Raw genomic sequence first — 14931 nt, 5'->3', positions numbered from 1 at the left:
GCAGTAACCAGGCAGGGATAAATCCAGAAGGTAGAACAAGGACAAAAATCGTCAGGCGGGAGAGTGGTCAGATATCAGGTTAAAGGTCAAAATCGGAACTAGCAGCGAAGTACAGGAACGGCAGGCAGAAGAGTGGTCAGCTAGTCAAGCTAAGGTCAATATACGGGAATACAAACAAATAGCAAGGAACCAGAGTCTATCAGGGAATTACAGGACTATACCTGGCACCTGCCAGCAGAAAGGAGAAAGCATAAGAGGGGTGTGGTGCCTTCCCATTGGCCCCAGCTGAAAGGTAGCTACTCCAGCCGGAAGGCACACAAAACCACAGCAACCAGTGCTACTGCAGGTCCTAGTGAAACTCAGCCTGATAGATGAGCGGAGCCTGCGCCCAGGAGAGCCACTGACTGCTCCCCCGTCCCCAGCGCCACCCACAGTGGTGATGCGGTGGCATCTTGTGATTGAAGCAGAAGTCGACTCCAGTGGAGACATGACAGTCTATTGCAGGACCTGTGTGAGGTCATACCCATGTGACTAGAAGAGGCGGGGCATCAGCCAACAAAGCTGATACCAGGTCACATGAGTATGACCTCAGACAGGTCCTGCAAGAGAAAAAGTGAATCGTTTGTATAATACTTATGCTACTTTTAACAGAGGGCCGGGATAACTATGAATCCCCCCCTCCCCAGATATTATCTGATCCTCAGCTGCTGTCACTCAACAAGCAGCTAATTTTATAAACTTTACTTTCTTGGATTTCTAAACCTAAACATTCGAACTGACCACTACAGGAATGTATACCAGGCCCGGCGTCAGCACCCGGCAAACCCGGTCAAATGCCGGGGCCCCAGGCTGCCGGGGGGACCCACTCGCGGTGGCAGGGGGGCTCGGTGCCCGCGCCGTCACCAGCCTCCCCCCCGCCGAGGATCGCACTTTCAATTGTATTGGCATCGCAGTTGCCGTTACAATTGAAAGCAATTATGATAGACGGAGCAGCACGCTCCCTCTGTCATCATTCTCCCCGCTGTGTCTGACGCTGTCGGCGTTCTGAGCCTCTGACAGCTCAGCAGCATAGCGCGGTGACGTCATCACTGCGCTCCTGCTGAGAGGTCAGAGTGACAGCGGTGAACGGCCGAGCCAAGGAGACAAGAGCAGCGGGGGAACGAGGAATAGTGAGTATTTATGTAATCGTGGTGGCCAGACGACCATGGAGGTGCATTAAATGATGTAGGTGATGTGTACTACATGGAGGTGCTTAATGCTATCAGGGTCTGCACTGTGCTTTATAGGTGCCATGAACAACATGGAGATGCCTAATGCTATCAGAGTCTGCACTGTGCTATATAGGTGCTATATACTACATGAAGGTGCTTAATGCTATCAGGGTCTGCACTGTGATATATAGGTGCCGTGTACTACATGAAGGTGCTTAATGCTATCCGGGTCTGCATTGTGCTATATAGGTGCTGTATACTACATGAGGGTGCCTAATGTTATCTGGGTCTGCATTGTGCTGTATTGCGGCTGTATACTACATGAGGGTGCCTAATGTTATCTGGGTCTGCATTGTGCTGTATTGCAGCTGTATACTACATGAGGGTGCCTAATGCTATGTGGGTCTGCATTGTGCTATACGTAGCCTGTATACTACATGAAGGTGCCCAATGCAATGTGGGTCTGTCTGCACTGTGCTATGTGGCGGCTTTATACTACATGAGGGTGCCTAATCCTATCTAGGTCTGCATTGTGCTATATGCAGCCTGTATACTACATGAAGGTGCCTAATGCTATCTGGGTCTGCATTGTGCTATATGGTGGCTGTATACTACATGAAGGTGCCTAATGCTATCTGGGTCTGCATTGTGCTATATGGGGGCTGTATACTACATGAAGGAGCCTAATGTTATCTGGGTCTGCATTGTGCTGTATTGCGGCTGTATACTACATGAGGGTGCCTAATGCTATGTGGGTCTGCATTGTGCTATACGTAGCCTATATACTACATGAAGGTGCTCAATGCAATGTGGGTCTGTCTGCACTGTGCTATATGGCGGCTGTATACTACATGAGGGTGCCTAATGCTATGTGGGTCTGCATTGTGCTATATGCAGCCTGTATACTACATGAAAGTGCCTAATGCTATCTGGGTCTGCATTGTGCTATATGGGGGCTGTATACTACATGAAGGTGCCTAATGCTATCTGGGTCTGCATTGTGCTATATGGGGGCTGTATACTACATGAAGGAGCCTAATACTATCTGGGTCTGCATTGTGCTATATGGGGGCTGTATACCACATGAGGAAGTCTAATGCTATATGGGTCTGCATTGTGCTATATGGGGGCTGCATAATGTTATATGGGGGTTGCATAGTGCCATATGGGGGCTGCATAGAGAAGTATGGGGGCTTCATAACACTATTAACACTATATGGAGGAGTATGGGGGATGCATACTGCTATACCCCCAGAGTTGTATGTCACCTCCACCCCAGTGCTGTATACCCCCTCAAAGCTGTGTATACTCCCAGAGCTGCATGCCACCTCCCCACCTCAGAGCTGTTTGTCCCCCCACCCCAGAGCCACTGCCCCCCTCTAGAGCTGTATGGCCCCCATTTCTGTATATCCCTTTCCTCAGTAATATGTATGCCCCCCAGTAATCTGTATATCCTCAGCCTCTCTTGTGATGTATATACAGCAGTGTCAGTGTGCTCTATGTGCGGCCATGTCTGTTAGTGACGGTCACCAATTGGCGTGGCACCAACACATGCCCAGGAGGAGCTGGATGGACACAAGCGGGGAGGTGAATGAGGCATTGTGCTATATGGGGACTGTTGCCGGCTTCCCAATATTAGAAATATCTCTAATGTGTCTGTGTGTGCATGTATGATGTGTATCTATGTATGTCAGTGTATATGACAGTGTATAGATTTTTGTCTATTTATATGTGTTTTTGTGAATTTCCCTTTAAATATATGTGTACGTATGCCTGTATGTGTACGTATCTGTGCATGTCTATGTGTGGATGGGGCCCACTGAAACTCTTTCGCCCAGGGCCTACAAAAACCTGGAGCCTGCCCTGATGTATAGAATCAGCCTGATAGTGCCAGTACAGCACTGGTTTTAGGTTATATACAAAAATCCTGGTGATTGGTTCCCTTTAAGGCATGCATACACATGAGATAAAGTTTGGTGAAACCCACCAATTTTGGTGTGAATTGCCAACCATCTAATAGGTATGGACTGTCCCCAACAGATAATGTTGGGGGATGTTAAGATTTGAAGTTTGGAATTTTATTTCCTGATCCTTTAGTTTGGTGGGGAGATACGGGAGAAATGAGCCAAAAATCATGCACAGTAAAATGACTGTACTGCACAATAATTTATAAACAATTCACTTTGTTTTTACTTACGAGAGGTTAAATCGATACTGAAAAGATCCAGCAATCTGTAAATCGACTTTACAAAACTTGTCGGAATCTTCCTCCCGTCCCGTTGGGTTGTGCCACTGGAGAGGATGGAAGGTCTGACGGTCAAAGGTACCACCAAGTGGGGGGTAGTTGGAGTACACGGTGACATCTCTGCCTTGTAGGGTGGGTCCCAACCGAAACTGAAGCTCGAACCCTAGAAGAAGACAGCAAGGTGAGTCCTGACGACTTTATGACAAATATAGGAATCAGAAACATATTTTGGTGTATTGGTAATTTGCCTGCTGGGATGTGTCCAGTCCTGATCTAGTACTGTATCATCAAAGGGGTACTCCCAACTTACGCATTTATGGCATATTCACAGCATCTATATGGAGAATGGGACCCTGTTGCACATTCCCAACCCAAGCCCATGGGTTCTCAATTATAACTTATTATTATGAACCCAAGTACTAGGGCCTGAAACGCGTAACAGCTGACAGATGTGTATTTTTTTACATTTTTGCACCACTGATTGTTATTGAATCTAGTCAACGGTAATTTTTTTTATTAAACCTTGGTCTGAGTTCTGGATACATCCCTGTAACATCCTTTGGTCCGGTTCCCTGCTCCACCCCGGGCACCTCATAGAAGAGTAAGCTGTAATGGCATTTTTTTTTTCCTGTAATGTCACCCACTAAATTTATCTGCAACCATGGAAAAGTATTTATCTAACACAAATGAAAATCCGGCCATGCAGCACATCCTCGATATCTCAGCTCGCTGTGACATTCGCTCCCACCAGGTTATTATGAAACAAGTGTATGGCACTAAAAGGTCACCTCCAGGCCCCAGCCCAGCCTGGTTAATGCAATGGCCGCTAATATTAGCCTGCCCTGCAAGATTATAAGTCATCGGTGTCTTGTTTCTAAGGGCAATGACACCAGGGGAATATTTGTCTTAAATTAACTTGGCCTTTCACCAACAAAGAGAGGTCGGCCGTCTTAAAGCCTGGGATAAGGTTAGATATGTGCTATACAGTCCTCATACAGGACGGAGGCTCACGCCGGGCGACAAGAAGAAAAGTATGGTACATGCCGAAATCATAAATTCTACCTGTCCGTCCATCTATACATATAAAACCGACAGCATCTACATAGGATCACGGTGAAAAAGTAATATTTATTCCCTATTTCCGTTCCAATATTGAGTCTTCTCCTGTACAAAGCTCAGTTTTGGAGCTGAAAAGTTTTATACTTTGGCAGGGAATAAATTGTAACTTTTGTCACTGTAATCATATGGAAATGCCGCCTGTTTCTGATTGTTATTATTATATTGGGTGGACCCGAGGGCTCCACATACACTTTAATTGCTGCTTTATTTTGTGTTTATTGTCTGTTTATCTATTTTATGTCTATGCTGTAAATATTGTGGAGCACACCATGGAGCCTGGGGGGGGATACTCATCGCCGAGCCATTGAAGGGTCAGGGGATGTCACGGGTGGCTGCCCGGTTTCGTGACCCAGACGTGTCCACGGAAGGGATGGATGGGATGATGGGGGTTAGGATGATGGTCTCGTGACGCCACCTGCGGCATGCAGCCAGGGATTAGCCGCCGCTGCTGTTGTTGTCCTGTGGGGCGGAAGGTTGTAGCAGCAAGGATGGTTCTGCTCCCCACAGGTGGAGCAGGCCCCGGGAAGGATGATGAGGGGAGTAGTGACCGTTGGCGCCGAAGCGTTGGGCACCGGCAAGGAGAGGCTGGCACAGTCTCTGCGGCTCAATGTTCGTTTACTCACAGTCCGGTCGCCACCCCCTAGAGTTCCCGTCTCTGCCGTGCTGGGCCCCAGTCGATCCCGAGCAATTCAAGGTCACCACCGGTGTTCCCACTGTGAGTCCTTTCTGGTTGGGGTCCCTCCAATCCCGGTGTGTGGAATGTGGAATGGGCAGCGGGTGTTTCTTGCACTCTCCACGGACCCTGGAATCCCTTGTAGCTGTAGAGAACCCGGGCTGAGCTAGCTGCTCCAAGCCACGGGTCCTATGGCGCTCCCAGAAGTGTGAGGTAAAAGAAGAATGGACCGAAGTCCCATCTGTGTCCCTTACCCCAAGCTGTGCCCAGGGTTGACTGGCTAAGTGTGAAGATGCTCCTCTTTTCCCCAAGTGGTGCCCACCCCTCAGATAGTTGTCCTAGTGACCGGGAAAGTCCCATGCCTCGTGATGGCCACCCCCCCTGTCTACCGTAGTCCAGTCTCCAGTGCGAAAGCACCTAACCGTGTTTGGTGTGTGAGTGTGAGAAACACCAGCGGTTAACCTTTCCTTACCCGGGATGATTACTGTAGCTTAAGTGAGATGCAGTACTCTGTGGCGACTGAAGCCTCAAGGGTGCCACAATTGCATATATTTATATTTTGGCTATTTTCACACCACATTTTAAGACCACTATTTAAGGTGCCAGCTGAGAGTCCTGATCTAATCCCAATAGAAAACCTCTGGAAAATCCTTGGTGACAAAGTTATGGCCAAAAAACCCACAACAGACAAAGAACTGTGGAAGAGACTGGAAGAAGAGTGGACCAAAATGCCACCAGAGCAGTGTTAAAGACTAGTGATGTCCTGTGATTGCAGATGTGCTAAAGTCATTCAAAGTAAAGGCTTGTACACTTCTACTGATTGGTGACTGTTGTTACCTTCAGAAAATATACTTATAATCATTCTCTGTGCTACAGTCATTGCTGTTCTCTAATTATGATCATTAGTTTTTGGGCAAAATTAAGGTTTTATGTTGATAAACTTTGGATCTTTTGTAGAACACTGTTCTAGTGGCATCGTGCACCCCTTATAAAAAACCTTCAAATGTCGATCAATGTAGATTACATTATTTCTGAAAAAAAGCAAGTGATCATACATTGTTCTCTACTTTTGGTCTCCAGTGTGTGGCACCGGTCAGTCATTAATTCTTAATTTTTAAATAAAAAGTAAAGCGGGCTTTAGACACTGCGATATCGGTCCCGATATCGCTAGTGTGGGTACCCGCCCCCATCTGTTGCGCGACACGGGTAAATTGCTGCCCGTGGCGCACAACATCGCCCAGACCCGTCACACATACTTACCTGCCCGGCGACGTCGCTGTGACCGGCGAACCGCCTCCTTTCTAAGGGGGCGGTCCGTGCGTCGTCACAGCGACGTCACTGAGCGGCCGCCCAATAGAAGCGGAGGGGCGGAGATGAGCGGGACGTAACATCCCGCCCACCTCCTTCCTTCCGCATTGTGGCCGGGAGGCAGGTAAGGAGAGCTTCCTCGTTCCTGCAGTGTCACATGGAGCGATGTGTGCTGCTGCAGTAACGATTTTTGAGAATGGACCCCCATGTCACCGATGAGCGATTTTGCACGTTTTTGCAACGATGCAAAATCGCTCATAGGTGTCACACGCAACGGCATAGCTAATGCGGCCGGATGTGCGTCACCAAATCCGTGACCCCAACGAGTTCGCATTAGCGATGTCGCAGCGTGTAAAGCCCCCTTTAGTTTCACTGTGGTTTTTACTGGATCCTGCAGGACAGAAAACAGTCTACCAAGTTATTCTACACTTTTTTTGTTTCATGCATACTTATGTATACTGGCCAGATACATGATCTGGCAACTGAGCCACATGGACACCTTAGAATGAATGATGGGAGCTTTCCGATATGTTATCAATATGATTTATGAAATCATCACTATAAAATATTTATCCATCCAAAGGACAGAGATCCGTGCAACTATGATCTGCAAATGAGAAAGATGTCTTAGACACAAGGGCCCCCATTCTCACCAATCTTGATGAGGGGGCAGGGTGGAGTCCAACACTTATAACTCATGTATTGGTGGACGTCTCTTCATAAATCTGGAGTGTTGGCGTGGCTAACTGGAGTAAGATTTCTGCAGCAGGGAAGGTGACAGCTGATCATGAATGATGAGCTGTGGTGTCATCCCCCCACCGTTCTGCCCTTTTGACAGAGCTGGGAAAATTGGTATGAAAACATAAAAAGTTGCAGAATTTAAGAGCAACTCTGAGTTGAATCAACATTTTTAAACTTTTCAAAGCAATTTATAGCAGAATTCTGGAGACAATGCTTTGATGTATCGGGGCCAAACTTTCTACTGTGGAAGGCTGTTATGTAACTTCTTGTGTAGAAATAGATAAAGGTTTATTAGGGACTCTGGCCCCAAATCAGCAAAACTGGAGATTTTGTCACCAGTCTTGATGAGGGGATAGGGTGGAGGCCGACACTCCTGATTCATGAAGAGGTGCTCGTCTCTTCATCAACTAGGAGCGGCTGAAGAGTGGAAAGCACCGCTATGTGCGCCCCGCCACTAGTGTTGAGCGAGTAGTTGACTATTCGCACTCGCTATGCTGGTAGTGAGTACTGTCCGCTACTCACATATTCGTTACGAGTAGCGGGCACAATGTAAATCAATGGGAAATACTTGCTAAGTAGCAAGTAACCCGAAAGCCGTACTTATTATGCGAGTAGCGAATAGTACGACTTTCGGATAACTTACTACTTAGCGAGTATTTCCCATTGACTTACTGTACATTGCGCCCGCTACTCGTAACGAATATGCGAGTAGTGGACAGTACTCACTAAAGCTGGTGTCACACACAGCGACAACGACAACGACGTCGCTGCTACGTCACCATTTTCTGTGACGTTGCAGCGACGTCCCGTCGCTGTCGCTGTGTGTGACATCCAGCAACGACCTGGCCCCTGCTGTGAGGTCGCCAGTCGTTGCTGAATGTCCAGCTTCATTTTTTGGTCGTCACTCTCCCGCTGTGACACACACATCGCTGTGTGTGACAGCGAGAGAGCGACGAAATGAAGCGAGCAGGAGCCGGCGTCTGGCAGCTGCGGTAAGCTGTAACCAGCGTAAACATCGGGTAACCAAGGGAAGACCTTTCCCTGGTTACCCGATATTTACCTTCGTTACCAGCCTCCGCCGCTCTTGCTGCCAGCGCCGGCTCCTGCTCTGTGCACATGTAGCTGCAGTACACATCGGGTAATTAACCCGATGTATACTGTAGCAAGGAGAGCAAGGAGCCAGCGCTAAGCAGTGTGCGCGGCTCCCTGCTCTCTGCACTGTGACATGTAGCTGCAGTACACATCGGGTTAATTAACCCGATGTGTACTGTACCTAGGAGAGCAAGGAGCCAGCGCTAAGCGCGGCTCCCTGCTCTCTGCACATGTAGCACAGCGACGTTATGATCGCTGCTGCGTCGCTGTGTTTGACAGCTAAGCAGCGATCATAACAGCGACTTACAAGGTCGCTGCTACGTCACAGAAAATGGTGACGTAACAGCGACGTCGTTGTCGCTTAGTGTGAACCCAGCTTAACAGCATAGCGAGTATGAATAGTTAACTACTCGCTCAACACTACTCATCACTAATCTTCCTCCTCTTCCTGACTACATAGACTCTTATCTGCACTAAGTGCCATCTACTATCTCACTAATCTAACAATCGATCCTCACTGAATACAGATTTTACCTCAGAATTGAGAATTTTGATAATAACTGATTCATTCTGGCAGAGAAAGAAGGACATTTGTCTGACAAGATATATTACAATGCTGCCATGTGTACTACTAATTTATGCGGGGAAAAATTAAAACAAAGATTACACTTTATTGACTTCACGAATCTCATATGTTGACATCCACCTCATCACGGTGGTATTATCCCACCACTGTCTACCAGTATTATGCAGTCACTATGTGTAGAGTGCCAGTACTCAGTTACTGAGCAGCAGAGTGGATCGGTATTATATGGTCACTGTATGACAGTATTGTTACTGTAAGAAACATATTACTATTATCTTCAGATATGAAGGTCTCTGAAAAAGAGGAATTATTTGCAGGTGGCACATGGCATGGCGCACATCTAGAAGAATTGAGACCGCCCTGTATATTACTCCCAGTGTCAGACAGACGTGTATACCATATATAGGAACTTTCAGCTGTGGGAAAGTGTGTAAGTCACAAATCTGATGATGGTGTGTCCATCATTAAAGGGAACCTGTCAGATCCAATATGCACCCAGGACCACGAGCAGTTCTGGGTGTATATTGCTAATCCCTGCCTAACCGTCCCTGTATACACTAGCATAGATAAAGGGATCTTTAGAAAAAGTATTTCTAAAGATCTTTTACCGTATGCTAATGAAGCGGGGGACTAGTCCCCTTGCTGTTAGTTCCCCTGGCTAGTCGGCTCCATTAGCATGTTAGTACGCCCCTGTGGGTGTGCTAACATGCTAATGAATACACAGCGTCACAGGATGATCTCACTCACCTCTCCGCTGCTATCACCGCCCGACGCTGGATTTCGGTCATGCGCACTACTTTAATTTTAAGTCAGGATGCGTACACCTGGCTTCATAGTGCGCATGACCGAAACTCCGGGGTCATGCGCACTGAGCCGAAATCCAGCATCGGGCAGCGATGGCGGCGTAGAGGTGAGTGAGATCATCCTGTGACGCTGCACATTCATTAGCATGACAGCACACCCACAAGGGCGTACTAACATGCTAATAGAGCCGACTAGCAAGGGGAAACAACACCCAGGGGACTAGTCCCTGCATTCATTAGCATACGATAACAAATCTTTAGAAATCCTTTTTCTACAGATGTCTTTATCTATGCTAGTGTATACAGGGACGGTTAGGCAGGGATTAGCAATATGCACCCAGAACTGCTTGTGGGTCTGGGTACATATTGCACCTGACAGGTTCCCTTTAAATAAAGGCAAGGATCATGTGTGTGACTGTTAAAGCCACCTGACTAAAGGTGGCTTTACACACTGCAACATCGCAAACGACATCGCTGTAACGTCTCCGGTTTTGTGACGTAATAGCGACCTCCCCAGCGACATTGCAGTGTGTGAAACACATCAGCGACCTGGCCCCCGCTGTGAAGTTGTGATCGCTACAAATCGTTCAGGACCATTCTTTGGTCCTTTGTTTCCCGCTGTGCAGCATGATCGCTAGAAAGTGTCAGTGTGTAAAGGGGCCTTTACAGCGACTTTGTTAGCGACTTCCCTTTCAAAAAGCTGCTTTACAACGTCCCCAATGACTAGCTAGGTCTTTCTGCAGGTCCGTATCGCTGTTGCGTCGTTGGCCAGGTTTGCCTGTTTGACAGCTCACCAGCAACTCACCAGAGACTTTGTAGCGATCCCGGCCAGGTTGGGATCGCTGGTGGGATCGCTAGAAAGTCTCAGTGTGTAAAGGGGCCTTAAGAGTTAATCTATATGAAGAGCTTCCATATAAAGGTCACTGTATCCTGATTATACTCCACACATGTACACCGAATGGTGTTTTCATGACTTACACACATGACCACCCTAACACTACAGGGATCATAATATGGTTTCAGGAATGAAGTTATTCATTCAAGAAAAGTAGCTCAAAATCAACAAAGACTATGTCAGCTCCATAGAGTTATACCCAAGATAGCAAGTTATCTACAGGATAGAGAATAGTGGACCAACTGATGGGGTCCCCCGAGGACGGGGCTCTGCAACTCAAGAACCGGGCTCTGCAGAGCTCCAGCTTGACTGGGGTAGAGGTCTATATGCTCAACCTGCTTCATTCATTATCTATGAGCTGCCAGGAATAGCCCAGCAATGTCTCGGGCTTTCTACCCACATCTCATAAATAATACATTTTGTGGAGTTTGAGCATATGCGATCTACACTATTCAAGATGGAGCTCTGCAGGGCCCGGCTCCTGAGCTCCAGAGCCCCATACTTGGGATTGCTGGGGGACCCCCAGGGATCAGGACTTTATGCCTTATTTTATGCATAACTTACTGTCTTGGGAATAAACCTTTAAAGTAAAGCCTGCTTTACATGTTACGATTCTGCATACGATATCGTATGCGATCGTACCCGCCCCCATCGTATGTGTGGCACGTTCAATTTTGTTGAATGTGCGGCACAAACGATTAACCCCCGTCACACGTACTTACATCCATACGACCTCGCTGTGGGCGGCGAACATCCACTTCCTGGAGTGGGAGGGACGTTTGGCGTCACATCGACGTCACGCGGCAGCCGGCCAATAGAAGCGGAGGGGCGGAGCTGAGCGGGACGTAAACATCCCGCCCACCTCCTTCCTTCCGCATTGTGGGCCGGGAGCCGTAGGACGCAGGTAAGATCTGTTCATTGTTCCCGCAGTGTCACACACTGCGATGTGCGCTACCCCGGGTACGATGAACAATCTGACGTTCAATTCATGAGGAATGAACGACGTGCATGCGATGAACGTTTTACCGTTCAATCGCACGTAGCTGTTACACACTGCAATGTACCTTACGATGCCGGATGTGCGTCACTTACGACGTGACCCCGCCGACACATTGTAAGATACATTGCAGCGTGTAAAGCGGGCTTAATATTACAAAATTACAAATATGCACGCATAATCCAACCATAGCTGGCCATACACTTTAGATTAAATTCTATTGACCTCACCAACAGACAAAAGCCTTCCATACAAGTTAGATAGCATTTGGCTAAACGATGGTTTGGCCAATTGTTCGGCTGGTGGCTATCTCATCTGACTTTCCCATCTCATCTGACTCTGCTGAGCGCTCCTGTGTTCTCTACTAGAGAGCCTCTGCCAGAATATTATGGAGACAGCGTATCTCAGACAGGACAAAAGAATTGATAGTCTGAAATCAGACATGCTGGATCATTGACGCCCCCAACAATCATTTGGCAGGAGGCCCTCATAAACATTAGACCCCCTTTACATGTGCATGTGCATATAAGACATGTATATGAAAAACCAGTACTGGGTCATCAGTGTGCTGTCAATGTGTTGTCAGATGTCTCATCAGTGTGTCATCAGTGTGCTCTAAGTGTGCCGTCAATGTGTCATCAGTGTGGCCTAAGTGTTCCGTCAATGTGTCATCAGTGTGGCCTAAGTGTGCCGTCAATGTGTCATCAGTGTGGCCTAAGTGTGCCGTCAATGTGTCATCAGTGTGGCCTAAGTGTGCCGTCAATGTGTCATCAGTGTGGCCTAAAGTGTGCCGTCAATGTGTCATCAGTGTGGCCTAAGTGTGCCGTCAATGTGTCATCAGTGTGGCCTAAGTGTGCCGTCAATGTGTCATCAGTGTATCCATCAGTGTGCAATCAGTGTATCCATCATTGTATCCATCAGTGTATCCATCAGTGTGCCATCAGTGTATCCATCAGTGTATCCATCAGTGTATCCATCAGTGTATCCATCAGTGTGCCATCAATGTGTCGTCAGTGTGCCATCAGTGTTTTCCATCATGGTGTCCCATCAGTGTGCCGTCAATTTGTCAAGTGTGCCATAAGGCCTTGTGCACACGCTGCGTTTTTTGCCGCATGTTTTGGGGTGTAGTTTTGGTCCCAAAACTGCATGCATTTCCTTCCACAGCAAAGTCTATGAGATTTCATTTTTGCTGTCCGCACGTTGCAGCTTTTTTTTTGGCAGCGTCTTTGTGGTGACCACAAGCATGCAGCATGCAAATTCTTTCTGCATTTTTGCCAGCATTTTTGAGCCCTTCCAGTCAATAGATTTGACTTAAAAAACGCACTGGGCAAAAATGCAGTAAAAAAACCGCAGTAAAACGTGGCAAGAAATGCATGCTGAGGGAGCGTTTTTTTGGGACCAAAAACGTGCATCTTTGTGGTCACCAGAAAGATGCAGCGTGCGCACATAGCCTTAATGTGCCACCAATGGGTCATCAGTGTCAAATCAGTGTGCTGTCAGTGTGCCATCAATGTGTCATCAGTGTTTCCATCAGTGTGTCAGTGTGCCATCATTATTATGTTTTCCATCCGTGTGTCATCAGTGTTTTCCCAGTATGAATAAAGAAAGAAATTACAAAGCTTGAATTCTTTGCAATGTTAAACACGTACAGCATACGGACGGCACACAGATGGCAAAATGTGTTTACACACCCTCATAGACTTGTATTGACCCTTGTCATTCGTGCGGCCAGAAAAAAAATGACATGTGAAGATCACCTTAGTTTATTAAGGGTGCGTGTGATATCCATGAAAAAAACACATGCCAAATGTACTGGAACATGTACATGTGTAGGAGGCCTTGTGAGCATCTGTCGATATTGGTGGGCTTGGCTAACGTTAGTCTACTGTTTACGGTGGGCCTTCACAATGGATGGTGGCTTCCTATTTCTTCTGCCATGCAGCCTGTGTATGGTGGAGTCAGGAGATAGTGGGATGATGTGTGGCCAGCTTCAGGTCTATGGCTTATACTCAATACAATTTATAATCATAAGTTAACACAGTAAGGAATGTTGTAAGCCAAATTTTACTTCCTATAAGTAATTTACTGAAATGTTGTTGTGTCATGGTCAGCTGATTGAAAGCCAATCTGAATGAAAAAGGTTTATGTAAAACAAACAACAATGGTAGACTCAGCAAGGCTGGAAATGCTACCATAGTGGTGGTATCTGATCAAGGTGCATTAAGGCCCCGTCACACTAAGCAACATCGCAAGCAACATCGCTGCTAACGAACAACTTTTGTGACGTTGCTAGCGATGTTGCTGTGTGTGACATCCAGCAACAACCTGGCCCCTGCTGTGAGGTCGTTGGTTGTTGCTGAATGTCCTGGGCCATTTTTTAGTTGTTGCTGTCCTGCTGTGAAGCACAGATCGCTGTGTGTGACAGCGAGACAGCAACAACTAAATGTGCAGGCAGCAGGAGCCGGCTTCTGCAGAGGCTGGTAACCAATGTAAACATCGGGTAACCAAGAAGCCCTGTCCTTGGTTACCCGATATTTACCTTTGATACCAGCCTCCTCCGCTCTCACTGTCAGTGCCGGCTCCTGCTCTGTGCACATGTAGCTGCAGCACACATCGGGTTAATTAACCCGATGTGTGCTGTAACTAGGAGAGCAAGGAGCCAGCGCTAAGCATTGTGCGCTGCTCCCTGCTCTGTGCACATTTAGCTGCAGCACACATCAGGTTAATTAACCCGATGTGTGCTGTAACTAGGAGAGCAAGGAGCCAGCGCTCAGTGTGCGCTGCTCCCTGCTCTCTGCACGTGTAGCTCCTTGCACTGGTAACCAAGGTAAATATCGGGTTGGTTACCCGATATTTACCTTAGTTACCAAGCGCAGCATCTTCCACGCGGCGCTGGGGGCTGGTCACTGGTTGCTGGTGAGCTCACCAGCAACTTGTGTAGCGACGCTCCAGCGATCCCTGCCAGGTCAGGTTGCTGGTGGGATCGCTGGAGCGTCGCAGTGTGACATCTCACCAGCAACCTCCTAGCAACTTACCAGCGATCCCTATCGTTGTTGGGATCGCTGGTAGGTTGCTTAGTGTGACTGGACCTTTAGGGTGAGGGGACCACTTGTTGTCCACTTAAAATCTCAGGTCTGGGGTCAGCTGTTCCTGGCTTGCTAAACAGGTTACTTTCCATAAAGCTTCAAGATCTGGTCCAGTGGATTACAAGCCAATTATCACATGTAAGTGCAAAGAGTCAGCAAAGGGTGGGATAATAGA

The 14931-nt window shown here is 47.6% G+C and overlaps 1 protein-coding gene across 5 annotated transcripts in view; it reads right to left on the bottom strand.

The window, feature by feature from the left end:
- Nucleotides 1-14931, bottom strand: part of AGL (amylo-alpha-1,6-glucosidase and 4-alpha-glucanotransferase) — a 209283-nt gene that overhangs the window by 133955 nt on the left and 60397 nt on the right. For all 5 annotated transcript variants that reach the window (XM_075322279.1, XM_075322281.1, XM_075322277.1 and 2 more), the window contains one exon: nt 3409-3619. In XM_075322279.1, the coding sequence (XP_075178394.1) occupies nt 3409-3619 (211 nt within the window). The remainder of the gene's footprint in view (nt 1-3408; nt 3620-14931) is intronic.

The sequence above is a fragment of the Anomaloglossus baeobatrachus genome, chromosome 8 (genome assembly GCF_048569485.1).
Source record: "Anomaloglossus baeobatrachus isolate aAnoBae1 chromosome 8, aAnoBae1.hap1, whole genome shotgun sequence".
Classification (NCBI taxonomy): domain Eukaryota; kingdom Metazoa; phylum Chordata; class Amphibia; order Anura; family Aromobatidae; genus Anomaloglossus; species Anomaloglossus baeobatrachus.
Note: the sequence above shows the minus strand (reverse complement) of the source record. Positions and strands in the feature narration are given on the sequence as shown.